This window comes from Dromiciops gliroides, chromosome 3, assembly GCF_019393635.1.
Source record: "Dromiciops gliroides isolate mDroGli1 chromosome 3, mDroGli1.pri, whole genome shotgun sequence".
NCBI lineage: Eukaryota > Metazoa > Chordata > Mammalia > Microbiotheria > Microbiotheriidae > Dromiciops > Dromiciops gliroides.
In genome coordinates this window covers 623,074,079-623,101,265 of record NC_057863.1, presented here as the reverse complement: position 1 = coordinate 623,101,265, position 27,187 = coordinate 623,074,079, and the positions used below count along the sequence as shown (strand labels likewise).

The 27,187-nt window shown below is 44.6% G+C and overlaps 1 protein-coding gene across 1 annotated transcript in view; it reads left to right on the top strand.

The window, feature by feature from the left end:
- Positions 1 to 27,187, top strand: part of DRAXIN (dorsal inhibitory axon guidance protein) — a 46,074-nt gene extending 18,887 nt beyond the window's left edge. The window contains exons 2-7 of the mRNA XM_043996431.1: positions 3,296 to 3,725; positions 9,008 to 9,198; positions 13,332 to 13,443; positions 15,606 to 15,695; positions 17,663 to 17,752; positions 24,656 to 27,187. Coding sequence (XP_043852366.1) covers positions 3,308 to 3,725; positions 9,008 to 9,198; positions 13,332 to 13,443; positions 15,606 to 15,695; positions 17,663 to 17,752; positions 24,656 to 24,768 — 1,014 coding nt within the window. The 5' untranslated portion in view covers positions 3,296 to 3,307 and the 3' untranslated portion in view covers positions 24,769 to 27,187. The remainder of the gene's footprint in view (positions 1 to 3,295; positions 3,726 to 9,007; positions 9,199 to 13,331; positions 13,444 to 15,605; positions 15,696 to 17,662; positions 17,753 to 24,655) is intronic.

Below are 27,187 nucleotides of genomic sequence, written 5' to 3'. Positions count from 1 at the left end.
TTTTTCCTTCCCCACAAAGCTGTCAAAATAATCTTCCTAAAGTCCAGGTTTCATGATGTCACTCTCCCACTCAAGGATCTTCAGGGGCTCCCAGGTATCCCTAGAATAAAATACAAATCCCTCAAGTTCTCCCTTAAAGCCTCCACAATCTGATTCCAGCCTAAACTTCCAGGTTTAGCTCATATTTCTACAGCCATACTGGCCTGATTGCCATTCCCCAAGCTCAGCAATCCATCCCTCATTGCCCTTTCACAAGCTGGGCTCCAAACCTGAAGTAGGATCTCTCGTTTTCTATACCTCCTAGTACCCCCGCTTCTTCCAAGGCTCCACCCAGGTGCCACCTCCTAGGGGAATCCTTCCCTGATTCACCTCCTTGTTGCTGCCCTCTCACATCCACAAATTCTATTGCACCCAGAAATCTGTTTACATGTTGTCTTCTCCACCTCCCAACCCTGCCCCTCTGCCACCGGGAGCGCATAAGTGACTTGAAAACAGAGGTTCACTGGCTCTTTGTATCCCCAAGATTTAGGAGAGTGTCTTGTGAAGAACATGAAGATAATAAATACATGTCTAGTTTATTTGAACATATACTCACACTGCAGAGTAATTCTAATAGCTAGCATTTATTTAGCTCTTTAAGGTTTGCAAAGATCTTTATATGTGTTGTCTGGTTCGGTCCTCACAACAATTCTGGGAGGGAGGTGATATTACTCTCCCCATTTTAAAGATGAGAAAACTGAGGCAGAGGTGAAGAATCTTGCCTATCCAGGGTCACACAGCTAGTTAAATATGAGAGGCAAGATTTAAACTCAGGTCTTCCTGACTCCAAGTGTCTCTACACCAGAATTTTGGAGGGGGATCTAAAAAATCATTGACTCTAATCCAGAACTGGGGGCTTGGGATGGGGGAATCCCTTTTACAACAAACCAGACAAATGACCCCCACCACCCCACTATTAAGGGGGAGCCCTACCTCAGACGACAGCCCATCCTGCTTTGGGATAATTCCAGTTATTATGAAGCAGCTAAGTTATCTTAGGAATCAAAATTGATGATACAAGGTGTCCCAGAATTCTTGGTAAAGTGTTAAACATTGGTAGATTAAGGCTGCACTAAGACTTTTAAGACATCTCGTATGCATAAGACATTTTTATATAAAGCTATATAAACCTTTCCTATTATTAGTAGAACATACATGATATGATAACCATTAGTAGCAAAGATATCATTAGTAATGGTAATAATAATTAAGCATCTAAAGATCCTATTCCTTTCATCCCCTGGTCCAAAGGTACCGCCCATAGAAGTAGGGACCCAATATGCATGTTGGGTGGGAATGCTTGACTGTTAGGGTAAAGAGGGGAGGGATTAGGCATAGGAGAACTGGTGGAGAAAAAAATAGAGTTGGAATTTCAGGTCAGTTGATCTAGACTGGATGCTGAGCAATTAGATTGCAACAAATCAGGGGTGGGGGGAAAGGATTGAGTAAGCACCTTTTCGAGAGTAATGCAATATGTGATGGGCCCCAGGGAGGTCATAAAAATTCAATCATGTCCAACTAACCCTATGCTGTATCTGTTTGGCTATAATAAGAATGGAGGGGGCGGTGAGGGGGGATTGAGGTGGGGGAGGAGAATGCACTGAATGTCGTCTGTAGCCTGGTCACTCCAGATGAGGCTTGCTGAGCCCTGGCGCTGGCTTCCCCTCTTCCTGAGTCTCTGGCAATGTATGGGAAGCTCAAGCCATCCGGGAAAAATCAAAGATTTACAGCTGAAAGGGACCCTAGAAGCTGTGGAGTCCAATCTCCATTCCTACCCTTCTACTTCACAGGCAAGAAAAATGAGCCACTGGAGGTTACTTGACTTGTGCAAGGTTACACATAGGATCATAGACAGAGCTCAGAAAGGACCTCAGAAACCATTGAGTCCACCACCCCTTCCGTTTTTATCATAATTTTTAGCATGAATAGAGTTTTTGCAATTCACTTTACAGATACCCAGGGTGGGGAGGGTGACATCATTATCCCCATTTTTACAGATGGGGAAATTAAGGCAGACGGGGTAAGCAACTTGCTCAGGGTCACATGGATACTAAGCATCCGAGTGAGGATTTGAGCTCAGGTCTTTCTGACTTCGGGCCCAGTGTTCTAGCCACTGGGCCAACTAGCTGGTGCAATTTGCAGATGAGAAAACTGAGGTCCAGAAATGTTCAAGGACTTGTTCAAGGTTATACATGGATTACATGTTACATGTAAATTTAGCAGTTGTACACTGCCTGACAACTTTCTTTCTTTCTATTTTTTTCTCTTTTTCTTTCTTTTTCTTTCTTCCTTCTCTCCCTTCTTCCCTCCCTCCCTTCTTTTCTTCCTTCCTTCCTTCCTTTCTCTGTCTCTGTCTCTCTGTGTCTCTTTCTTTTTCTTTCTTTTTTTTGGGGGTAGGGGGAGGAGCCAAACTAATTTCATTGTTTTTTGTTTGTTTGTTTGTTTGTTTTAGTGAGGCAATTGGGGTTAAGTGACTTGCCCAGGGTCACACAGCTAGTGTCAAGTGTCTGAGGTCGGATTTGAACTCAGGTACTCCTGACTCCAGGACTGGTGCTCTATCCACTCTGTCACCTAGCTGCCCCAATTTCATTGGTTTTTGAACATCTTTGTGAGGAAACTCCCTCCACTAACCCACATCAGTCAGTCAGTCAGTCAATAAGCCTTTATTAAGCACCTACTATATGCTGGGTCCTATACTAAGTGCTGGGGTAAAAGAAAGGCAGAAGGGGGCAGCTAGGTGGTAGTGGATAAAGCACCGGCCCTGGAGTCAGGAGTACCTGAGTTCAAATCCAGCCTCAGACACTTGACACTTACTAGCTGTGTGACCCTGGGCAAGTCACTTAACCCCCCTAACCCTGCAAAAAAAAAAGGCAGAAGATAGTCCCTGCCCTCGAGGATCTTACAGTCTAATGAGTGAACCAACTTGCACACAACCAGGCACAAACAAGCTATGCACAGAATCAGTTGGACACAATCAACAGATGGGAGGCATTAGAATTAAGAAGCGATCAGAAAAGATTTTCTGTAGAAGGTCGGATTTTAGCAGGGCCTTGAAGTGAAACCGGAGAAAGCGGGGATGAGGAGGGAGAGAATTCCAGACACAAGGGACAGCCAAGACAAATGTCTGGAGCAGAGAGATGGAGGCTCTCTGCAGCTTAGACCCTTAGAGAGTTGCCTGGCACACAGTAGGTGCACCACAAATATTTGCCGATTGGTTGCCTCCCACTCAGGGTGTGTTCTGCCCATCTCCTTGCAGGGGCCGAGGGCCATGGCAGCATCTGCACGCTGCTTCTCCCCAGCGCTTCTCCTCTGGATCCTGGTCCTCTCGGAGCCAAGCTTCACCCATGCTCTGGAGTCCGCCCCTAAGGAAAGCAACGTCCCAGAGAATAACATCAACCGGCAGAGTCCGGAGCTGTGGCAGCCCCGGGCCCGGCACACGCGCAAGCATGGACTGAACAAGAAGGGCAGGGGCCACGTGCCAGATCGGGCCGGCGCCGGCCTGCCGGGGATGCTCCCGGGTGGAGCCGAGATGCGGGTGGTCCGGGGTCCCGCTGGCCTGATGCAGGATAAAGATGTGTTTCTGGGCTTTGAGTTCCCGTACCCCGAGAGGGACAATCAGTTTGAAAGAGGGAGGAAGCATCCCAGAGAGCACAAGAGACGGAGGGACAGAGGGAAGCAACATCGAGGTATCTGAGTGTGTGTGTGTGTGTGTGTGTGTGTGTGTGTGTGTGTGTGTGTGTGTGCACGCGCGCAGTTTAATTTATGCATTTAAAAGTGCTCCTGAGAGGGGGAAGCTAGATGGCACAGTGGATAAAGCACTGGCCCTGGATTCAGGAGGACCTGAGTTCAAATCCAGCCTCAGATACTTGACACTTACTAGCTGTGTGACCAGCAAGTCACTTAACCCCCATAGCCCTACAAAAAAAAAATGCTTGTGATAAGGCGTCCAAGCGCTTCCCCAGACTACTAACAGGGCCGAGGATGCACAAAAATGGTTAACCCCCTCTGATCTCATTTAATCCATTCATAGAAGCACAGAATGTGAAAGGCAGAAGGAAACTTAGAGGCTGTGCCTGAACAAGAGATGCTCAGTTTGGATTCAGGGACGGGACTCAAATTCCAGCTCTGCCCCATTACCATTCTCCAGCTCTACCTGTCACCTTCATTGTCATGTCCCCTGTGGGTAGTTAGTTAGCTAGCTAACTAGTTGGGGAGTTAGTTGGCTATAGTTGGGTAGTTAACTAGCTACCTGGATAGTTAGCTAGCTGGGTAGTTAGCTGGTTGGGTAGTTAACTATCTAGTTTGGTAGTTAACTAGCCAGCTGGATAGTTAGCTAGCTGTAGAGTTAGCTAGTTAGTTGGGTAGTTAGCTAGTTGATTGGATAGTTAACTAGCTGGTTGGATAGTTAGTTAGCCAGCTGGGTGGTTTGCTAGTTGGATAGTTAACTTGCTAGCTGGGTAGTTAGCTGGCTGAGTAGTTAGCTGCTAGCTAGTCTAGCTAGTTTCCTCATCCATAAAATGAGGGGGTTGGATAAGAGGACTGTTCCAAGTCTAAGTCTACCTTGCTGCACACCTTTTAAGCCTTTACTTGGTGAGGTCCAATGTAGAGGAACTCATACCTCCTGGGGCTCCTCATTTCACTTTTGGATAGTCATAGTTTTTTTGTTGTTGTTTTTGTTTTGTTTTGGGTTTTTTGCGGGGCAATGAGGGTTAAGTGACTTGCCCAGGGTCACACAGCTAGTTAAGTGTCAAGTGTCTGAGGCCGGATTTGAACTCAGGAAGTCCTGAATCCAGGGCTGGTGCTTTATCCACTGCACCACCTAGCTGCCCCATAGTCATAGTTTTTGAGGAGGAGCAGCTAAGTGGCACAGTGGTTAGAGTAGCTGGTCCAGAGTCAAGAAGACCTGTGTGATGTTTCAAATCTAACTGTGATGTCTAAAAATCTAATGTGTGGTTGCCTTAAATTAGAAGCTTATAGTCTTTGGCCATTAAGAATTTATTAAAGTATATGAAGGGCAGCAAGGTGGTGCAGTGAATAGAGCACCAGCACTGGAGTCAGGAAGACCTGAGTTCAAATCCTGCCTCAGACCCATGACACTTACTGGCTGTGTGACCCTGGGCAAGTCACTTAACCCCAATTGCCTCGACAAAAACAAACAAATAAATAAATGAAGTATATGAGAAGTTAGCAAAAGAGAGAGGAAGAACACATGGAGTTCAGAAAGAGGAAGCCTAACTACCCTGGCCCCTGCAGCTGCCACTGCGACCTCCAACCAAAAAAAAGGACCCTGTTCTCCTGGAGCAGAAGCTCCCTGTAGGACCACCCAGGCGAGATTTCCCACACACAGCTCCAAGCTAATTGGCTGGCAGCGTTGATTGACATGACTTACAGGTGGTTCTATGAATAGATGTAACTTCTGGCTTCCGGACACTAGTCACATGCTTCCTCCTCAGGGTGGTGCTGCCCTGGTTCTCACAATGTCTTTCTCAGCAGGGGTGTGGCACCCTGATTCTCACACTTGAGTTCAAATCCAACCTCAGACATATATTAGCTGTGTGACCCTGGGTAAGTCATTTAACCCTGCTTGCCTCGGTTTCCTCATTTGTAAAATGAGCTGGAGAAGGAGATGACAGCCCACTTCAGTGTCCCTGCCAAGAAAAACCCAAATGGGGTCATGAAGAATCAGAAGGGGTCTCAGCAGAACAAATCTTAATCCCTTTTCCATAGGATAGATATACTTGAAGAAGGGGCTTCCCTCATCTCCAATCCCCCTGGCTCCCATGTTTTTTCTTCTTCAAGGCTGAACGTTCTCAGTTCCTTCACATGATCTTAGGGCCTGGTCTCCCCATCCTTCATTCACTTTATAGATAATTCAACAGAGGCTCCAAGGGGTTAAGTCACTTGGCCAAGATCATACAGGTCGGGTCATTGCTGATAGAGACCAGCACCCAGAATGCTGCCCAGTCCATGGTGGGCACTTAATAAATGCTTAGTGATTTACCAATAGTAACTATTAGAGTCCAAATTTGAACTGGAGGCCTCTGATGCCAAATCCATGATTCTTTCTGTTATCCCTGATGGTGGAATACAAATAGAGGGGGGAGAGAGGGAAGGGAATGAGTATTTATTAAGCACCTACTATGTGCCAGTCTCTGTGCTAAGTGCTAAGGATACACAGAAAGACAAAAGACAGTCCCTGCCCTCAGCAAGCTCTCAGTCAAATGGGAAAACAATGTACAAACAACTATGTACTAACCAGAAATGTACAGGATAAATTGGAGATAACCAATAGAGGGGAAGCACTAAGATTAAGGGGGAAAATATTTCACCCCCATTTTACAGATGAGAATACTGATAATCAGAAAATGTCTTCTCCAGGATCACATAGCTAGAGGCAGAGTTTAAACCCAGGGAACACCTAACTTCAGGTGGGCAACTAGGTGGTTCAGTGGGTAGAGCACTTGGCCTGGAGTCAGGAAGACCTGAGTTGGACTCCTGCCCCAGATACTTACTAGCTATATGACCCTAGGGAAGTCACTTAACCTCTGTCTGTGTCAGTGTCTTAAGCTAGAAAGTGGGGATAATAACTGGCACCTAATTCCCAAGGTTGTTTGAGTTAACACATGTAAAGTGCTTTATAAACCTTAAAGCATTATTTAAATGCTAGCTGTTGCCAATCTTGCTTTTATTTGTGGATCCTTATCTTGCCTACTGGAACTATAAACCATTAGGGGATGGAGTAGTCCAAATGCCTTCAGTTTATAGATGGGGAAACCTGAGGCCTGGAAAAGGGACTTATCTAAGGCTACTTAGGCATCAAAGACAAGATTTGAACCCAGATCCTCCCCAACCTAAATCCAATGCTCATTTCACTCTCCCACATGAATATATAAAATACTAGCTACATGCTAGGCCTTGTTCTATGTGTGCGTACAGATGCATCTGGCCAGAGAGGGAGATGTCACTCAGGTCTTTTCCAAGAAAGGGGCTTTCCTGCTCCAAGGCAGCTGAATTCACCCAACGGAAGCCGGCACGACTTCTCACTGGGCTCTTGCCAGGCAGCCCTTGATGTTTTTGCAACAAAAGCCGGGTTTTTTTCCCCCCTGGATGTCTTCAAGTGTGACAACAAACAGATGTCTTTGGCATCACCCTCCATGCACAGCCAGACAAGATCTACTGATGAAATGAGAAAATGCAAATCACACAGGGGGAGGATGTAGGCGCTGCTGCCCACCCTCCCCAAAATCAATTCTCTCTGCCTGGCATCCTGAAACAATTCGGGCTTGCCAAGCCTGGGATTTTCCTCAGCTTGGAATCTCAGTTTGGGGCTGTTTCTGTATGGAGCTGCTCATAGAAACAGTTGATTTTGATACTGAGCATTTGAGGAGGACTGGGGGTCCTGATCTCAGTTTCTTCATCTGTAGAATGAGAAGGCTTAAAAAGGAAGGGAAGGGGGCAGCTAGGTGGCGCAGTGGACAGAGCACCGGCCCTGGAGTCAGGAGTACCTGAGTTCAAATCTGGCCTCAGACACTTAACACTTACTAGGTGTGTGACCCTGGGCAAGTCACTTAACCCCAATTGCCTCACTAAAAAAAAAAAAAAAAATATAAAAGGAAGGGAGGGAAGAAGGAAGGAAGGAAGGAAGAGAGAAAGAGAAAGGAAGAGAGAAAAGGAGAAAGGAGGAAAGAAAAAAAAAGAAAGGAAGGAAGGAAGAGGGAAAGAAAAAAAGAAAAATGAGATGAGATGAGTTCAAGTTCTAGGGTATCTCCCAGATCCGATACTGGGCTGCTGATAACAAGCCGAGTGCTCTCAGAATGCACAGCACCATCTCTACTGGGCTGGTCAAGAAGGCTAAGCTCTGGGGAGAAGAGAATTTTACTTCTGCAACCTTCTTCCAACAGATATTTTAATTTAATTTACTCCATCCATCAACTCCAACAGTTCTATCACAGAAGTAGAGGACACCAAGATGGGATAAAACTAAAGCAGGAGTGGTGTGGTGTCAGTGACAAGGCAGCTTCACTCCTGCCTCAAGTAGGGGAGGGAACCTTAGACAAATTATACCATCTCTCTAAGCTTCAGTTTTCTCTTTGTAAAATGAGGGGGTACGTTATGTCTAACATCTCTCCAATGTTTTTTGATATTCTGTGTTCCAAACTCCCCCCATCTCTGACATTCTCTATTCTAAGGACCCTCCCAGCTCAGACATTCCATGTTCTAAGGGCCCTTCCAACTCTGACATTCTGTGTTCTAAGACCCCTCCCAGCTCTAACATTCCATGTTCTAAGGGCCCTTCCAACTCTGGCATTCTGTGTTCTAAGACCCCTCCCAGCTCTAACATTCCATGTTCTAAGGGCCCTTCCAACTCTGACATTCTGTGTTCTAAGGGCTCTCCAAGATTGGAATATTTCACAATTTTAGGGGGTTTTTAAGGCTAGATTCTCCAAACCAATCCTATTGTCTGGGTGTTGAAGCCAAAGGCCTTTTTTTTTTTTCACCTGAGAAAAAGACCTGGAGATATATAGTTTACCTGCTCTTCATATTTTTTCAAATGAGACCCCATCCTACAACATTAACTCTCAGTGCCCATGGATCACACACACACACACATACACATACATACACATGTGCACACATACATACTCTCACTCTCTCACAAACACACACACCCCTAGTATTTCTTAAGTACCCACTCACCTGGTGCAGTAGCCTTCCCCAGTCTTTACTTTCCCTCACCTCCAAGACTCCACATGCCCTCCTGGCTCAGAGCAGGCTGGATGAGCACTCCCTGGCTAGGTCATGGAGAGAGCCCTTTCTCTGGGATGGGTTGGACCAGCTCCCTCCAAGGTTCCTTCCAATCCTACGTTTCCATGATCTCTAGGAATGTTGCCTAATTGACCCTGCCCAGTCACTGTGTCATGGAAAGGGAGTCCTTAAATGACTTGAGCATCCCTGTCCCCTTTGACAGGCAGAAGTCTGGATCCAAAGCCCAGCTCTTTGATCAAGAAGGTGGAACTCTCTGAAGACCTGCCCCCCCACACCCCAATGGAGGAATCATCCACCAGCCTGGCCCCCACCATCCTGTTCTTGACCACCTTTGAGACAGCAGCATCCACGGAAGAATCACCAGTCCTGCCTGTTACATCCCCTCTGCCCCTGGTAAGGAATCAGAGTCCCACAAAGTGCTAGTGCCCCTACAGAGTATTCAGTTCCACCCCTTCATTTTCATAGTAATATTAACATTTTATTATGTTTGATGTTCGAAAAGCACTTTATAAATATTATCTCGTTTTTTATCCCCACAAGAATCTCTGGGCTATTATTATCCACATCTTGCACATGAGGAAATTGAGGCAGACAGAGGTTAAGAGTGCACTGGGTCAGGGGGCAGCTAGGTGGCACAGTGGATAATGCACCGGCCCTGGATTCAGAAGTACCTGAGTTCAAATCCAGCCTCAGACACTTGACACTTACTAGCTGTGTGACCCTGGGCAAGTCACTTAACCCCTATTGCCCCGCAAAAAAAAAAAAAAAAAAAAAGAAGAGTGCACTGGGTCACACAGCCAAGTGAATGCCTGAGGCTAGATTTGAACTCAGGACTTCCTGGCTCCAGGTCTAGCTCTCTGTCCACCACATCAGCTTTATGCCTAGGAAGAAGAGGAAACCAAGGTATGGAGGAGAGAAGGGACTTGTCCAAGGTCACACCACTAGTCAGTAACAGAGCCAGAATTAGAAACCAGGTCTCAGCAACATAGAACATACATACATACATACATACATACCCCGGAACAAGGGTTCTTTCTTTCTTTTTTTTTTTTTTAGTGAGGCAATTGGGGTTAAGTGACTTGCCCACGGTCACACAGCTAGTAAGTGTCAAGTGTCTGAGGCTGGATTTGAACTCAGGTACTCCTGAATCCAGGGCCGGTGCTTTAACCACTGTGCCATCTAGCTGCCCCAGGGGTTCTTTTTTTAAAAAATTAATTAATTAAATTTTTTGTGGGACAATGAGGATTAAGTGACTTGCCCAAGGCCACACAGCTAATGCCAAGTGTCTGAGGCCAGATTTGAACTCAGGTCTTCTTGAATCCAGGGTCAGTGCTTTATCCACTGTACCACCTAGCTGCCCCCCTGAAACAGGGGTTCCTAACTTGAAGTGTATGAACCTTAAAAAAAAAAATATATATATATATATTGATAATTGTGCTTCAAAATAACTGATTTCCTTTACAATACTCTATATTTTATTTTACACATTTAAAAGCATGATTCTAACATGGGATCCATAGGCTTCCCCAGACTTTCAAGGGGCTCCTGTTCTGGAAGGAGGAAAGGAAGCCTGTCTGGAGAGGGAAACTGATCATGGGGGAAAGGATGCTTGCCAGAGCCAGAAAGAAAAGATTCTCTGTTTCTCAGGGAACCTAAAGAAAGACTGATGGTTTGGTGTACTATTCTCTGCATAAAAGATTACATTACTGACCCACTGTCAGAGAAAAGTTTGTATTGGTTTGTTTTTTTCTACAGACCTAGTGAAAAGAATACTGAACTTAGGGTCATGGGACCTGAGTTTGAATCCTGGTTCTGTTGCTTATTACTTGTGTGACCTCAAGAGAGTCATTTAGCCTCTCCTCTGTAAAAGGAGGCAGCTGGGTGGTGAAGTGGTTAATGCACCAAGGTCTGAGCCAGGAAGACCTGAGGTCAAATCCGGACTTAGACACTTCCCAGCTGTGTGACCCTGGGCAAGTCACTTCACCTTGTTGGTTTGTTTCCTCATCTGTCAAATGAGCTAGAGAGGAAATGGCAAACCACGCCAGTATCTCTGCCAAGAAAATCCCAATTGGGTTCATGAAGAGTCAGACATGACTGAACAACACCCACTCACAACTGTAAAAGGAAGGAGTTGAGCTGAGTGCTGTGGTCTATGTCTGTAGTCTCTGACCCTGTGGGAGGCTAAGGCTGGTGAATCATTTGAATTCTTAGCTAGAGGAGGGCTAACGTCCATAGGACAAGCAAATAAAGTCTGGCTCATATGATGAACCCCTGGGGGCTCTAGATCCAGGAGTATGCTGGTAAATGTTTAACAACCAGCTCTCCAAAAAGAAAAAAGTATACAGCATGCATCTTCAAATTTAATCTGCATTATTAACATTTCCCCAACACTTTCTTAAGTCTAGAAATCAACAAAACAATCAGTTAAGCCTCAATTAGTAGCTTTTACTGATTTCTGAAGTGTAAATGTTCATACTGAAAATTAAACAATCAACTCAAGCAGGTTGGAACTGGCTCCAGCACACTCCTTTAATATGATCTAGAATGACCTGTGTGACCTTTAGTGAGGCCTCTTTGGGCCCTTTCTTTGATCAAGAAGGAGGAATGTTCTGATGGTCTGAAGAGAACTGGGTTCTAGTTTTGACTCTGTCACTGACCAGTGGTGTGACCTTGGGCAAGTCAATTCTCATTTCTGCACCTTGGTTTCCTCTTCTTTAAAATGAGGTCATGGAACTGGATACCTCTTTCTCATCTGTAAAAGAGGAAGTTGAACAAGATGATCTCTTAGGTCTCAAGGAACTCACATTCTAATAGGGAGAAAAAACACATTGATTTCAGCTGTAAGACAAATGGTCCTTGGGGAAGGGTGGGGAAGGAAGCAGCAAAGCAATCAATCAATCAATCAGTCAAAAAACATTTATTAAGCACTTACTATGTGTCAGGCCCTGTACTAAGTGCTGGGCTACAAAATGAGGTCAAACACAGTCCCTTCCTTCAAGGAGCTTACAATCTATTAGAGAAGAGAACAGACAAACATGTGTGTGTGTGTGTGTGTGTGTGTGTGTATGTGTATATATATATATATATATATATATATGATGCAAGCTATAGATAGGATAAAGCAAATAGTAATGTCTCTTCTTTAACATCATTCTCGGGGCAGCTAGGTGGCACAGTGGATAGAGCACCGGCCCTGGAGTCAGGAGTACCTGAGTTCAAATCCGACCTCAGACACTTAACACTTACTAGCTGTGTGACCCTGGGCAAGTCACTTAACCCCAATTGCCTCACTAAAAAAAAAAAAATTAAAAAAAAATTAAAAAAAAAAACATCATTCTCAATGATAAAAGCATATCTATTTTTAATATTGAGCCATTTAGCATTGCTAAGGACTTTGGTGACAAAAGTGTTGTTTTCTGAGGTTTCAGAAGCTAAGGAAGCAAAAGGTAAGACACTGAAAAAAGCAGTTACCCCATTGGTTGATTCCTTGGCTGTAGGGGCTGAGTGGGAATTAAGGCTAGTGGTCTAAGAGTGCTGCTATTCCTCAGTACTCTTGGACTCAGGATCCTGGGCTGTCTCCATCATGGTCAAAGGCAAGATTTCATAATTTGGGGTCTGAGGACTTAGGATCTTAAAAATATTTTATTAGGGGGCAGCTAGATGGCGCAGTGGTTAAAGCTCTGGCCCTGGATTCAGGAGTACCTGAATTCAAATCCAGCCTCAGACACTTAACACTTACTAGCTGTGTGACCCTGGGCAAGTCACTTAACCCCCATTGCCCCACAAAATATATATATTATTAAAATATTAACAGAAGCAGGAATTGACTGGCCCAAGGTCACACCCCTAGTTGGTTACAGAGCAAATGAAGCAAAAGACTCTAGACCAGAACCTGGGTCTCCTCAGTCCATCAGAATGTCCCTCCTTCTTGATCAAAGAAGAGGCCCAAAGAGGACTTACTAAAGGTCACACAGGTCATTCTAGATCATATTAAAGGAGTGTGCTGGAGCCAGCTCCAACCTGCTTGAGTTGATTGTTAAATTTTCAGAGTATTTCAATGTAGATGTTTTCCTTTGTAATCCTATGTGTTTTATCTTATGGATTTAAAAATGTTCATCTGTGAAGGGGTGCAGAGGCTTCACCAGACACTGTCCAAGGAATCTATGACTCAAAAAAAATTTCAAGAACCCCTAGTCTAAAGGAAGAGACTGAGATTTGGCTACTCCTCATACATGCTAATGAATAATTCACTTTGCAATCAATATAATCCGCTGTTGTTATAACATTTAGATCTCAGGCACCTTGGCTAATAAATAAGTCTTTATGCTTGCAGGAACCCTAGAACCCAAAGTGACTTTTGGGGTGCAGAGTGATCCAGATCAGCCAAAAAGGATGTCTCTTAGTCAGAGATGCTCTATTAATAGAGTGAATGATTCTCTGGTCCCTCCTTTGTAGTCCTTGGTTTCTTTCATTCAGATTCTTTGAACTGATATAGTTTATTCATCTTTCTATCTTGTCTTCTCCAGGCTCGGATCAGGCCTGATGGAGATGTGATGCCGACCCTGGACATGGCTTTGTTTGATTGGACTGATTATGAAGACCTAAAACCTGACATGTGGCCCTCTGCTAAGAAGAAAGGTACATCTTCCCTGTCCTTCCTCTTCACAACTTTTCAACTTCACCTGTGCTTTTTGTCCCCAGCTAGGTCTTAGGGGTAGGAGGAGGGAGTCTGATTCACAGAATTACAGAATTTTCAAGCTGAAGGGGACCAAAAAGGCCATAAAACTAGCCTCTAATTGAAAAAGAATCCTCTCTGTAGCATCCCTGACAAACAACCATCCAAACTGGAAGTCATCTAACTTCTACTAGCGGGGCTGCTTCAAGGAGTAGTTTCAATCATAAGGAAGTTTTTTCCTAATATAGAAATTTTTACTTTTTTTTTTTTTTTGCAGGGCAATGAGGGTTAAGTGACTTGCCCAGGGTCACACAGCTAGTAAGTGTCAAGTGTCTGAGGCCAGATCTGAACTCAGGTCCTCCTGAATCCAGGGCTGGTGCCTTATCCACTGGGCCACCTAGCTGCACCCCTAATATAGAACTGAAAACCTTTCTGTAACCTCAGCCTGCTGCTTCTAGTTCTGCAATATGGGGCCAACCAGAACAAGTCTGATCTTTCTTCTACATGCTAACCTTTTAAACTCATTCATAAGATTTGGAACTGGAACGGACCTAAGAGGTCAACTAGTCTGACACCCTTATTTTAAAGATCCAAAAACTGAGACCCTGAGAGATTGAAAAAACCAAGGAAAAGAGAGGGAAGTGACTTCCCCAAGGTCACCTGTAAGTGGCAGAACCAGGATTTGAAGCCAGATATTCTGGCTTCAACTCTACTGTTCTTTCCATTCTACCACCAGTCACTGTCCTGCTGAATGACTCAGACCTTGAAATCAGCAACAAATAGTGACTCTTTCTTCAATACTTTCCGACTTGTTTCTGTGGCTCATTTTAAAGCTTTTATACAGTGACATTCTAAGGTCCATCCAGAAATCTTTAAGACCTCAAAGACCAATCTATAAGAGGCCAGTCTATAACTCGAGACATAGCATGTTGGGGCAGCTAGATGGCACAGTGGATAGAGCAGCAGCCCTGGATTCAGGAGGACCTGAGTTCAAATCCGGCCTCAGACACTTGACACTTACTAGCTGTGTGACCCTGGGCAAGTCACTTAACCCCAATTGCCTCTCACACACACACACATAAAAGAATGTCTAATTTCCTTCAAAGTTCTGCATCTTTATCCCCTCTAGTGCCTCTCTGTCCCCAAAATTATTTTATATTTATTTTGTGTACATACATACATATATGTGTGTATTTATACCTGTTATTTCCCTGATAAAATGTAAGATCCTTGAGGGCAGACACAGTTTCCCTTTCATCTCCACATACCCAGTGCCTGCCCCTCCTGAGGCACTCAATGCTTGATTGATATAAGGCAAATGATCCAAGTTGCCCACAGTTCTGAATTGAGAGAGTCTACCTTTTCACTGCATAGAAACATTCATTTCAGAAGCAGAGCATCTTACTGTCATATCACAACAATCCTCTCAGAGTCTCCTAGAGATTAATAAACTACCTTCCTGATTCCCCTCTACTATAGGCAGGGAAACTGCCTGTGTATCTGTCTAGGCCTCAGTTTCCTTCTTGATCAAACAAGATGGTTGGACACACTGGTCTCTAATAATCCACCCAGCCTTTCTGTAACGGGCTTTCTCTAAGGTCCAGGCATGTGCTGCAAGGATTCCATTCATATATAGATGACCACTAAGGTTCCTTCCAAATCTCCCAGTCTGCAATTCTGTGATTCTTCCAGCCATCCCTAACAATCCCCAGAGTTCCAGTGGCAAGCCTGAAGATGAGCCGGGGACAGTCCTGGGGAGTGCTGTTCCCCCACACTCTGGACAGCAGCAGCCTTCCAGGGAGGGAGGGGGAAATGGAGGGGGAAGAAAGGAGAGAAGGGAAAGAAGAAGATAGGGGGAAAGGGAGGGGGGAAGGGAGGGAAAAATAGAAGAGGGAAGGAAGGAGAAGAGAGGGGGAAAGAGAGGGGGAAGGAAGGAGGAAGGGAGGTGGAAAGGGAAGGGGAAGGGAAGAGGAAGGGAGGGGAAAAGGAGGGGGAAAGGGAGGACAGATAGGAGGGGAAAATAGAGGGGGGAAGGGAGGAGGAAGGGAGGGGAGAAGGGAGGGGGGGAAGGAGAGAGGAGAGGACAGCGGGGAAGGGCTCTGTCTATCAACTTTCTCCTCTTCAGAGAAACCTCAGAGTAAGATCCCAGGCTACGGCAACGAAACCTCCTCGACCAGAGAGGAACCTTGTGATCACCACCTTGATTGTCTCCCAGGTAGTCCTTTCCATCGCACTGCAGAACCTTCTCTAGGGAATAGGGCGGAGAGGGGAAGAGGGTGGTGGTTCTGGAGTCCCACCAGGAGGGCCCATGCTCCCCCAAGGGTGGCCAGACTGGCAGCAGCCTCCTTCTAGAGTCTGAATTCCCCCACCCCCCTCACCTGTTTCCTGTTTGAAATGAGTGGGGCCAGATTCTGCCCTCATCCCGTCACCGAGTCAACTGCTCTTCAGGGAGTGATGAACAAAGTCAGTGTTTACACTGCCACCTGTTAAGCCTGTCTCAGAGCACACTGAACAGCTGTTTTCCATGACAAACGTTGTCCGGGGTGGGGGCGAGGCGGGATTCAGGAAGGGTTGGGTGCCCTGGAAACCAAACAACCGGTTGATGGATTTCTTTCCCTACTTTTTGCCGTCTGATCAATTTAACAAGCACTTATTTTGAGGGCCTAACACGGGCTGGACATGGCCCTGCCTATTTGTCACCTAATAGGGACAAGGAGCAGGAGAAGAAGGGCCCCAGATCAGCTAGGATACCAGGGAGAATGAGATGACATAAGCAGAGTCTTAGAGTCAGCAGGGACCTCAGGGACCATGGAGTCCAACCTCTACCCGACCAAGAATCCCTTTATGATAGCCAGACAAAGGGCTGTTCAGTCTCTACTTGAAGACCCCCAGCAAGGGGAAGCTCACTACATCTCTGTCCCCCTCTCCAAAGCAGCCCGTTAGTAAAAAGGGGAGGGCTAGATCAAAAAAAAATGTGCAAAACTGAGGGGAGAAGCTTACTGTTACTTGGGGGGGCTTCATGAAAACGGGGAGATCTTGGATGAACCTTGTAAGAAGGGAGGGGCTTCAAGAGATAATGGTAGGGGGCAGCTACGGGGTGCAGTGAATAAAGCACTGGCCCTGGATTCAGGAGTACCTGAGTTCAAATCCAGGTTCAGACACTTGACACTTACTAGCTGTGTGACCCTGGGCAAGTCACTTAACCCCCATTGCCCTGCAAAAAAAAAAAAAGAAAAAGAAAAAGAAAAAAAGAGATAACAGTAGTTGAAGGGGAAGAGAGAGCCATCCTTGTTATGGTAGGAGGGCAAACAAAGGCACAGAGATGGTGGGCCATTCATTCCACTTTGATTAATCCTAGCTAGCATTTACACAGTTTTTTGCAATGTGCTTCCCATAAGTTATCTCATTGGATCCTCACAACAGCCTTGGAGGTAGGTGCTATTATCATTCCCATTTTACAGAGGAGAAAACTGAGCCTAAGAGAGGAAAACATTATGAAAACTGGAATTTGGATGCTGAAAAACTCTGAGGATGCCTAAAAAAAACCATTTTAGCTATCATACTAGTACAGGTGGTTATGCAGGTAGACACATACTATAGCCATCTGTCTTGGCCCTCGGATTCTTGCAGAGTACCAGACCTGGAATCAGGAAGACCTGAGTTCAAATCCAGCCTCAGTAACCTTGGGCAAGTCACTTCACCTCTGTCTGCTTCAGTTTTCTCATCTGTAAAATTGGAATAATATAGCACCTAACTCCCAGGGTTGTAAGGATAAAGTGATATAATATTTGTAAAGTGTTTTGCAAACCTTTGAGCACTATGTCAATGCTATTATTATTATTATTAGTCAAATGAGGACTTTCTGGATTTTCTGATTCTGCCGAGTCAGCCAATTCTCTCCTGGAGATGGGCTCTTACAGTTTGTTCGTCCTCAGTGATCAATAAGTAGCTTCTGCAATAAGCAGCTGGGCATCTTGGCCCTCCTGGGAGGGAGCCTCTGATGATAACATCCATCTGGGAGCCCAGCCTGAGGCCTCTCCAGATCAGCTGTTCCCTGCATTCCTCTCTTCTGGGGTTGCATCCCTGACATGGAGATGATGGATTCCCCTTAGAGGGGAACAGTCCCCCGGGGTAGAGCAGGGCTCTGCCTGCCACATCTGACTGTGCTTGATATCTTGGCAGGGTCTTGCTGTGACTTACGGGAACATATCTGCAAACCCCACAACCGAGGCCTTAATAACAAATGTTTTGATGACTGCATGTGCATGGAAGGTAAGTTCGTTCTAACTGCCTTTCTCATACTGCTTTCCCATGATCAGGATTCTGGGAGGCATCATGGTGGAGTGGATAGATTTAGTATTTATTTCTACTTGTACATGTTGTTTCTCCTGATAGAACGTAAGATGCATAAGGGCAGAGATGGCTTTATTTTTGTCTTTGTATTCCCAATGACTAGCTCATAGTAGACACCTAATGAATGCTTATTGATTGATTGATTGATTGGTTGGTTGGTATACTTGAAAGTCAGGAAGAGTTGGGTTCAAATCCCACCTTTGCCTCTTCTTAGCTGTATGATCCTGAGCAAGTCACTTCGTTTCTGTCTGCCTCAGTTTCCTCATCTTTAAATTGAGGATAATAATAGCACCTACCTCAGAAGGTTGTTGTAAAGATCAAATGAGATAACCTCTGTAAAGTCTATTATTGTTGTTATTATTCTATCTGTCTCTCAGATTCCTCATTAGTAAAATTAGTTCTTAACTCATTCAGTTACAAGAATCTAGTGAGATAATGTTGACAGGTAGGTCGCTCAGTGGATACAACACTAAACCTGGGGTCAGGAAGATCTAAGTTCAGAGCCCACTTTTGGCACTTACTAGCTGTGTGTCCCTGGACAAGTCACTTAACCTCTATCTCCCAAAGCGGTTTAGAAGATAAAATTAGAAAATAATACTAAAGCTCTTAATAAACATTAGAGTGCTATATAAATTATCATCATCATTAAGCCCCTCTGGTTCCCCTATTCTTCATTTGTAAAATGGGTCTCTAATTCACTCAATTGTGGGGATCCCAACGAGATAGTGGATGTAAAGCGTTTTTTGTTTGCTTGGTTGGATTTTGTTTTGTTTTGTAAAGTGTTTTTAGAACTTTAATGTACTGTAGAAACATAGCGTGACAAAATAAACAGCCATGTGAGCTCCAAGAGACTATGATTCACTGGGATAATGAGAGAAGGCTTCCTGGAGAAAATGAGTTGGGCTTTAAAGAATGGGGAGGAATTCAGCAGAGATTGTTCCCCATTTTTACCTAGTCCCAGAGTGAGAGAGCCGAAGGAGGATGCCGTAGGAGGGACAAGGGCAGAGTCCAAGCTAAAGACTTCCTAAAGTTGTATTTGGGAGCTGAGAAATGTAAAAATATATGTACTCTTAAAAAAGAAGTCAGAGGTATTTGGTCTATCAGAAAAGTTGGCTGCCATTCCTCCTTGGGGCTCCCTTCCTTGTGTGGGCAGAGGCAGTATTTCCTAGCTCCTTCCTTTAGCTGTCCCATGGTTGAGAAGTTTTCCTTGGGTAATACCCTCTCTCCTTCCTTTGAGGGCTTGGGAGTAGAGAATGGGGTCTTGAACCTGCTTCAGGGAAGAAGTTAGTGGAGAAATTTTTGCTTTGTTTTGGTTTTTGCAGGGCAATGAGAGTTAAGTGATTTGCCCAGGGTCACAGAGCTAGTAAGTGTCAAGTGTCTGAGGCTGGACTTGAACTCAGGTCCTCCTGGATCCAGAACCAGTGCTCTAACCACTGCACCATGTAGCTGCCCCAAGAAATTTTACCTAAGAGCCTGAGGCTCCAAGAGCTTCCTCTAGTTTCTCCAATCTCTTCCCAGGTTCTTAGAATAAATTCCAAGTTCAGGCTCTGCCTGGTCATTGGTCCAAATTCATTTGACATTTTCCCCGATTGTGGGAAGTAATGCTTATCAGTAAGATCCCTGTGGTTTGCATTGAGAACTGAGTTGGATACCCCAGTGGGGTAGAAGGAATGTCAAATGGGGAGAGGGAGGTTGGGTATGGGTGTGCATGTGCATGTGCCCACACTTGGATAGTTAAATGTTCCAAGAGCCACAGACCTACCCAGCTCCATTTACATTCTTCCCAAGGATGTACAGGGACCAGTGAGCAATATCTTAGATCAGTGATTCTCAATCTTGCTGGGCTAAGGATCCACTTACGATCTCTAGGATCCCCCCAAAGAGTTTTTCTTTACGTGGGTCATATCTGCCAATATTTGCTGTATTTGAAATTTAAAATGTCTTATTTTATTATGAAAATAATTTCATCATAATTTCATATTGTTTCAATATTCATTATTATAATTCAAAATTATATTATTGTGAAAATAGTTCTAATCTCACAGATTTCCCCTGAGAAGGTATCAGAGACCCACAGGGGTTCCATGCTTCCTATCAATTTCCATGCACACTTACTTAAGTGTCTTCTTATACACATCCATCAGTTTTGTTCACACTTATCTACTGTTATCAAGGCAAGTGGGGAAGTGGATAGAGCACTAGACTTGGAGTCAGAGAGACCTGAGTTCAAATCCTGACTCTGTCACTTGCTCTTTATGTGACCCTGGGCAAGTTGCTTAAATTCTCTGGGTCCTTTTCTTCACCTGAAAAATGGCGATCGTAATCGCAACTGCCTCTCAGGGTTGTTAGGATAAGATACAGAAGAAATTTGAGAGTTCCCCATGTAAATTATATCCCAAATCGAATTTTGTAAAAAGTGCGCTAATACTAAGAAGTGAATCAAGTCTATCTAATGTCCTTTGTAGTTGGGGGCACAGTGGATAGAGCGCTGAGACTGGAGTCAGGAAGTTGTTATTGTTCAGTCATCTCAGTCATGTCTGACTCTTCATGACCCATGTGGGGTTTTCTTAGCAGAGATCCTGGAGTGGTTTGCCATGTCCTTCTCCAGCTCATTTGACAGATGAGGAAACTGAGGCTAACAGGGTTAAGTGACTTGCCCAGGGTCACACTGCTAGGAAGTATCTGAGGCTGGATTTGAACTCAGGCTGTCCCAGGAAGACCTGAGTTCAAATTTGTCCTGCTATACTTACTACTTTTTCTTCTTGTCTTTGTGATACACTCTCAGGAAAACTACTCCAGATTTAGCTATCTCAAGGATTAGTAACCTCTACCAATATGTTTTCTTGTAATAAAACCCTACTTCCCACAGGGAGGAGACAGGGGCTTAGTGTAACCCTGGGCAAGTCACTTAACTTCTGTTTACCTCTATTTCCTCTTCTGTAAAATGGGGACACTAATAGTCCCTACCTCTCAGGGTTGTCGTGAGAATCGAATGAAATAATATTTGTAAAGTACTTGGCACGTCGTAGGCACTATATAAATCATAGCTAATTAGTATTATTGTTATTATTACTTCCATCTGTTGTACTTGTTACTCCTATTATGAAGGGTAATCCACACCGTTTTACCGGGGAAGAAACTGAAAAATAGAATGGAAGAGGGATGGGGAAATGAACATTCAGATCTCCCAAAATAAGCCAAGGACAAGCCCAGGGCTGGACCCTCAGAATCTAGTTTTCCAGCTGCCTGTTACATGTACCCAGAGTCTGGGATCCCAGCCCCACCCCGCTGTTGTCCATTTGGAAGCAGCGGTAACAGGCAAGATCAAGGAAAAATTGGCAGGTTGCTGCTGGCTCCACCTCCTCCTCCTGGGAAAGTCTCAGCTTTATTGACTTGAGGAGATAGAGGTGCCAGGATAGGCTGTTTTGCAGCCCTCAAAGCCACCTGCCAGCTTTCAAGGCTCCATCTGCTCAGTTAATCCCTCTGAAGTCAGTCCCATGTGACCTAAGCCCCTGCCTCCTCCCTAGGGGAAGTGGGGTTATGCTTCTCTTTTGTTGTTGTTTCTTTCCACCTAATATTTGATTCCCCGCCCCCCAATTACATGTAAAAACAGTTTTTTAAGATTATTTTTAAGTTCCAAATTCTCTGTCACCCTCTTTCTTCTACCTCCTTATTGAGAAGGCAAGCGATTTGATATAAGTTATTACTATTAGTCACGCAAAACATTTTTCCACATTAGTCCTATTGTGAAAGCCAACACAGACCAAAACAACAAGAAGAAAAACGAAGAAGTCAAAAAAAGGATGCTTCAGTCTGCATTCAGACTCTATCAGTTCTCTCTCGAGATGGAGAGCATTTTCATTCACAAGTCCTTTGGAATTATCTTGAATCATTGTATTGCTGAGAATAGCTAAATTGTTCACAGTTGATCATCCTTACAATGTTGCTGCTACTGTGTGCAATGTTCTCCTGGTTCTTCTCACTTCACTTAGTATCAGTTCATGTAAGTCTTTCCAGGTTTTTCTGAGAACAACCGGCTCATCATTTCTTATAACACAACAATATTCCATCACAATCATTTACCACAACTTGTTCAACACCCCTCTCAAGTTTCTTTCTTTCTTTCTTTCTTTCTTTCTTTCTTTCTTTCTTTCTTTCTTTCTTTCTTTCTTTCTTTCTTTCTTTCTTTCTTTCTTTCTTTCTTTCTTTCTTTCTTTCTTTCTTTCTTTCTTTCTTTCTTTCTTTCTTTCTTTCTTTCTTCCTTCCTCCCTCCCTCCCTCCCTCCTTCCCTCCCTCTCTCTCTCTCTCTCTCTCTCTCTCTCTTTTCTTTGGTGAGGCAATTGGGGTTAAGCGATTTGCCCAGGGTCACACAGCTAATAACTTGTCAAGTGTCCGAAGCCAGATTTGAACTCAGGTCCTCCTGACTCCAGGGTTGGTGCTCTATCCACTGTGCCACCTAGCTGCCCCTCCCCCTCAAGTTTCAATTCTTTGCCAGAGGGGTTATAGTTCAAGAAAAAAAAATAGCAGAGGGTACTAATCTTTGAGACAGCCAAGTCACGTGCTAAACCTGGAGTAGTTTCCCTGAGGGGGTCTGTCGCTAAAATAAGGAGGAAAAGGCAGGTAGGCTGTGGGAAATCCATCTACATCACCCCTAAATAGTAAACTATGAATAAGCAGTTGAGTTCCTAGCTATTCATGAACAACCTCTTATTCCCGGAGTATGGGAACCCAGTCTTGAAGCCAGAAAGTCAGGTAGAAAAGACACATAGTGGCCAGGGAAGGAAAAAAACAAAACAAAACAAAACAGAGGCATTTATATTCATTGACAACATGAGTTAATGGATTCTACATATCAGTCAGTCACCAAGCATTTAGTAAGCATCCACTATGTGCCAGGCACTATGCTAAGAGGGATGATGGTACAAAGAAAGACGATGGACAATCCCAGCTCTCAAGGAACTCATGGTTCAAGGGGAGAGACGACATGCAAACAACTATATACAAAGAAACTAAAAGGATACCTTGGAAGTGATCGACAGAGGAAGGCATTAGAATATAAAGGGAATCAGAAAAGGCTTCCTCTGGATGGTGGGATTTTAGCTAAGATTTGAAGGAAGCCAAAGGGACAGGCCTTGGCAACAGGTTGGATATAAGAGGGTCAGAGAGAGTGAGGAGTCAAAATGCCTAGGTTGTAAGTGTGGGTGACTAGAGGATGGTGGCACCTTCAACAACAGTAGGGAAGTTAGGAAGAGGGAGAGGTTTTGGAAGAAAGACAGTGAGTTCAATTTTGGATTTGTTGTGTTTAAGATGTCTGCAGAACATCCAGTTCAAGATGTCCAATAGTCGGTTGGAGATGCAAGAGTGGAGGTCAGCAGAGAGTTTAGGGCTGGATAAGTAGATTTGAGAATCATCTGCTTAGAGATGGTAATTCAATCCGTGAGAGATGATGAGATCAGCACATGAAGTAGTATAGAAGAAAAAGAGAAGGGGACCTGGGATAGAGCCCTGTGGGACACTCATGGTTATCAAGTGGGACCTTGATGAAGATCCAGCAAAGGAGACTGAGAATAAGTAGGAGAATCAGGAGAAAATAGTGTCATGGAAACCTAGAGAGGAGAGGGTAATCGACAATGTCAAAGGCGGCAGAGAAGTCAAGAAGGATGAAGACTGAGAAAAGGTCATGATTTGACAATTAAGAAATCATTAGTGGGGCAGCTAGGTGGCACAGTGGATAGAGCAGTGGCCCTGGAGTCAGGAGGACCTGAGTTCAAATCTGGCCTCAGACACTTAACACTTCCTAGCTGTGTGACCCTGGGCAAGTCACTTAACGCCCATTGCCCTGCAAAAAAAAAAAAAATCATTAGTGGGGCAGCTAGGTGGCACAGTGGATAGAGCATCGGCCCTGGAGTCAGGAGGACCTGAATTCAAATCTGGGCTCGGACACTTAACACTTACTAGCTGTGTGACCCTGGGCAAGTCACTTAACCTCAATTGCCTCACCAAAAAAAAAAAAAAAAAGAAATCATTAGTAACTTTGAAGACAGCCGACATATATTCCAGTGCAAAGTATTCATCTGTAGAAGAACTCGGGATCCTAGATTTTGAGGCAGAAGAGACCTTAAACACCACTGACTCCAGACCTCTCACTTTACATATGAGGCAACTGAGGCACAGAGAGGTGAGGCGACTTGCCCAAGACATGATTTGAACCCAGGTCTTCCCAACTTCAAGACCAGCAACCTATCTACTACTCCTTATGCCTCCTACATGCCCGCCACTGTGTTGGTATTGGAGATGGAAGGGCAAAAACAAGTCCCTGTACTCTTATAGGTTACATGAGATGGAAGGGCGAGAATTTAAATTTATGCTTCCCCTGCCACTCCAAATCTATCACACTTTCCACTGTACCATACCACCTTAGGTCATTTTGGCAAGATGATAATTCTTCATAAATGCACCTGTGCAAGTCACTTCAGTTAAGAACAGAATGCAAAGAGTGTTGGGTTTGGAGGTCGATGTTCCCCTCCTGGCTCTGCCTCTTGTATATGACCTTGGGCACTGATCCTCTCAATTCCTCAGTTTCCGAATCTGTAAAATGAAGGGGTTATAGACTCTGTGGCCTCTAAGGTCCCTTCCAGCTCTACCTAAATGACCCTATTCCTTTTCTTTCTTTCTTTCCTAGTCCTTGTGTGTGTGTGTGTGTGCATGCATGTGCACGTGTGCACGCGTGCATACTTCTAGACCACCTGTGCACACACGGAGCCCCTCTCTTCCCCCAGGACAGATGGCCATCCCCCTCACTCTGTTGTTTACTTTGCACAGGGCTCCGTTGCTATGCCAAATTTCACCGGAACCGAAGAGTCACCAGAAGGAAAGGAAGATGTGTGGAACCAGAGTCCATTAATGGGGACCAAGGATCATTCATTAATGTTTAGAGTACCTGGGTGATGGCCCAGTTTCCCCATCCCTGTGGACCATGCCCTGGAAGGTTGGGGAAAGGGGCAAATTATTCATAACCAGCAATGGGGAAAACAAAAGAGTGGACCAGATGGTTGTGGAGGTTCTGAACCTGGATATCCAGTCCCAACTATGAAAAGAGGATGAGAAAGTGGGATTTGAGACCCACTGGGCTTAATGAAGCATTGAACTGCTGGATGGCACCAACACAGCCAACCCACTCTCCCTTCATTCTCTCTCAGCCTTTTACAATGGATGCTAATGCTAAGAGTGACCTCTACTGTCACCAAGAGACACTGCACCACCATGATAAAAGTCAACATGAACCATTGGCAATGATATCTGCAGGAGAGGAAGAGACGACCCATCAGTTAGCTTCCCTCTTCTAAGCAAGATCATCATTTAGCACCAACTTGGGGTGGGGGTGGAGAGGAAATGTTGAACATGTATTTACTCTTTGTGTTTTTCTGCTTCTTTGGTGGGAGAGAGGTAGACATATGCCTCAGTAAAGTCTATGGCTGGGTTAGGTAATAGGGTCTTCTGACCACCCTCCTTCTCTAATCACAGTGTTCCCTCATCAAAAGCACTCAGTATGGGCAGCTAGATGGTGCAGTGGATAGAACACCAGCCCTGGAGTCAGGAGTACCTGAGTTCAAATCTGGCCTCAGACACTTAACACTTACTAGCTGTGTGACCCTGGACAAGTCACTTAACCCCAACTGCCTCACTTTAAAAAAAAAAAAAGCACTCAGTAAGTGCCTGTTTGTCTGTACAGAGTCATTAGGGAAGACCTGGTCCCTGCCCTCCAGGAACTTTCTGCTTAAATGCCAATAGCTTTTAGTGGATATTCAGTGAACCCATGAGGTCTTTCAGGTACAAATATGATGCTACTGACTCAGCATCACTGGTGAGTATGTCTTTTTGAGTTCATTTTTCTTCTAATTTTTCGTTAAATATGCCCTATTCTGTCCACAGTCACTTGTCCAATCATTATAACTAAAGGCACATATTTGTGAGACAGTTAGTTGACGGGGAGTCACCACCATAGAACAGAGCAAAGCTAAATGGGTAGCCAGGGACATCAAGTCCATGTTAGTCCATAGTTCTTGGTCCCCTGTATGGACAACATCAGTAGAATCCAACAAAATCTACCTACGTGATTCTCAGTCTTGCCTAGAAATCTGAATTAGGAAGCATCAGATCCATAAGGATCCTCTAGACTTTTCCTTCTTCTAGACCTAAGGGAAGTCCACATCTAATCACCCTTAATATGAGGAAGCTTTTTCTAAAACTAAACTAAGTCTGTCTCGATGTAATGGAAGCCTATTTCCTCTGGCCCAACCCTCTCTTGAGATAGAGGCTACCCCAATGCTCCTCTAAGACTCATCCTTCACTTACTTGAGGACAATCACTAACTCCTGAATAAGGCGGGTGATAATCCTGTTGTCTTCTGCTCTGATTAGACGTCTGAAGCATCGTGTTCCTTTCCAAGCAACATGTTTTAAGAAGGGCATCGGGGCAGCTAGATGGTGTAGTGGATAGAGCACCAGCCCTGGAGTCAGGAGTACCTGAGTTCAAATCCAGCCTCAGACACTTGACACTTACTAGTTGTGTGACCCTGGGCAAGTCACTTAACCCCAATTGCCTCACTAAAAAAAAAAAAAAAGAAGGGCATCGACAAAATGAAGAATGTCCAATAGATGATCAAGTCTTACATGGATTGGTTCAAGAAACTGAGGGTGTTTAGTTTAGAGAAGGGAAGACTTGGAACAGGGGTTCTTAACGTTTTTCTATGTCCTATGCCATCCTATACCTATACTTAGGCCATCTGCTGAGGCCTGTGGACCCCTTCTCAGAGTCATCGTTTTAGATGCATAAAAGAAAACACAGAGAATTACAAAGTCAATTATATTGAAATGCAAGTACATATGTGTATGTACATGTATGTGTGTACACACACACATACATACATATGTATACACACATATATGTGTATATATACAGACACACACACAGACATTTTTTAAAGCAAGTTCTCCAACCCAGGAAGCCCAGACTTAGAGGGAACATGAAAGTATTATATGGGAGAGGGATTGGATTTTTCCTCTTTGGCCCCAGAGGGGAGACCTAACGGGTGGAAGTTACATAGCGGTAGCTTTAGACTCAGGGAAAAGCCAAACTTCCTAACAATTGTATCTGTCCTAGAGTGACATAGGCTGTCCTTGGGGGACTACTTCAAAGGGAGGAGGTTAGCCCGTGATGCCATAGGAGGGATTTCTGATCAGGTGAAAGTTCTCTTCTGGCTCTGGGATCCCATAACTTCTTCAACTTCTCTTCTTCTTCTTCTTCTTCTTCTTCTTCTTCTTCTTCTTCTTCTTCTTCTTCTTCTTCTTCTTC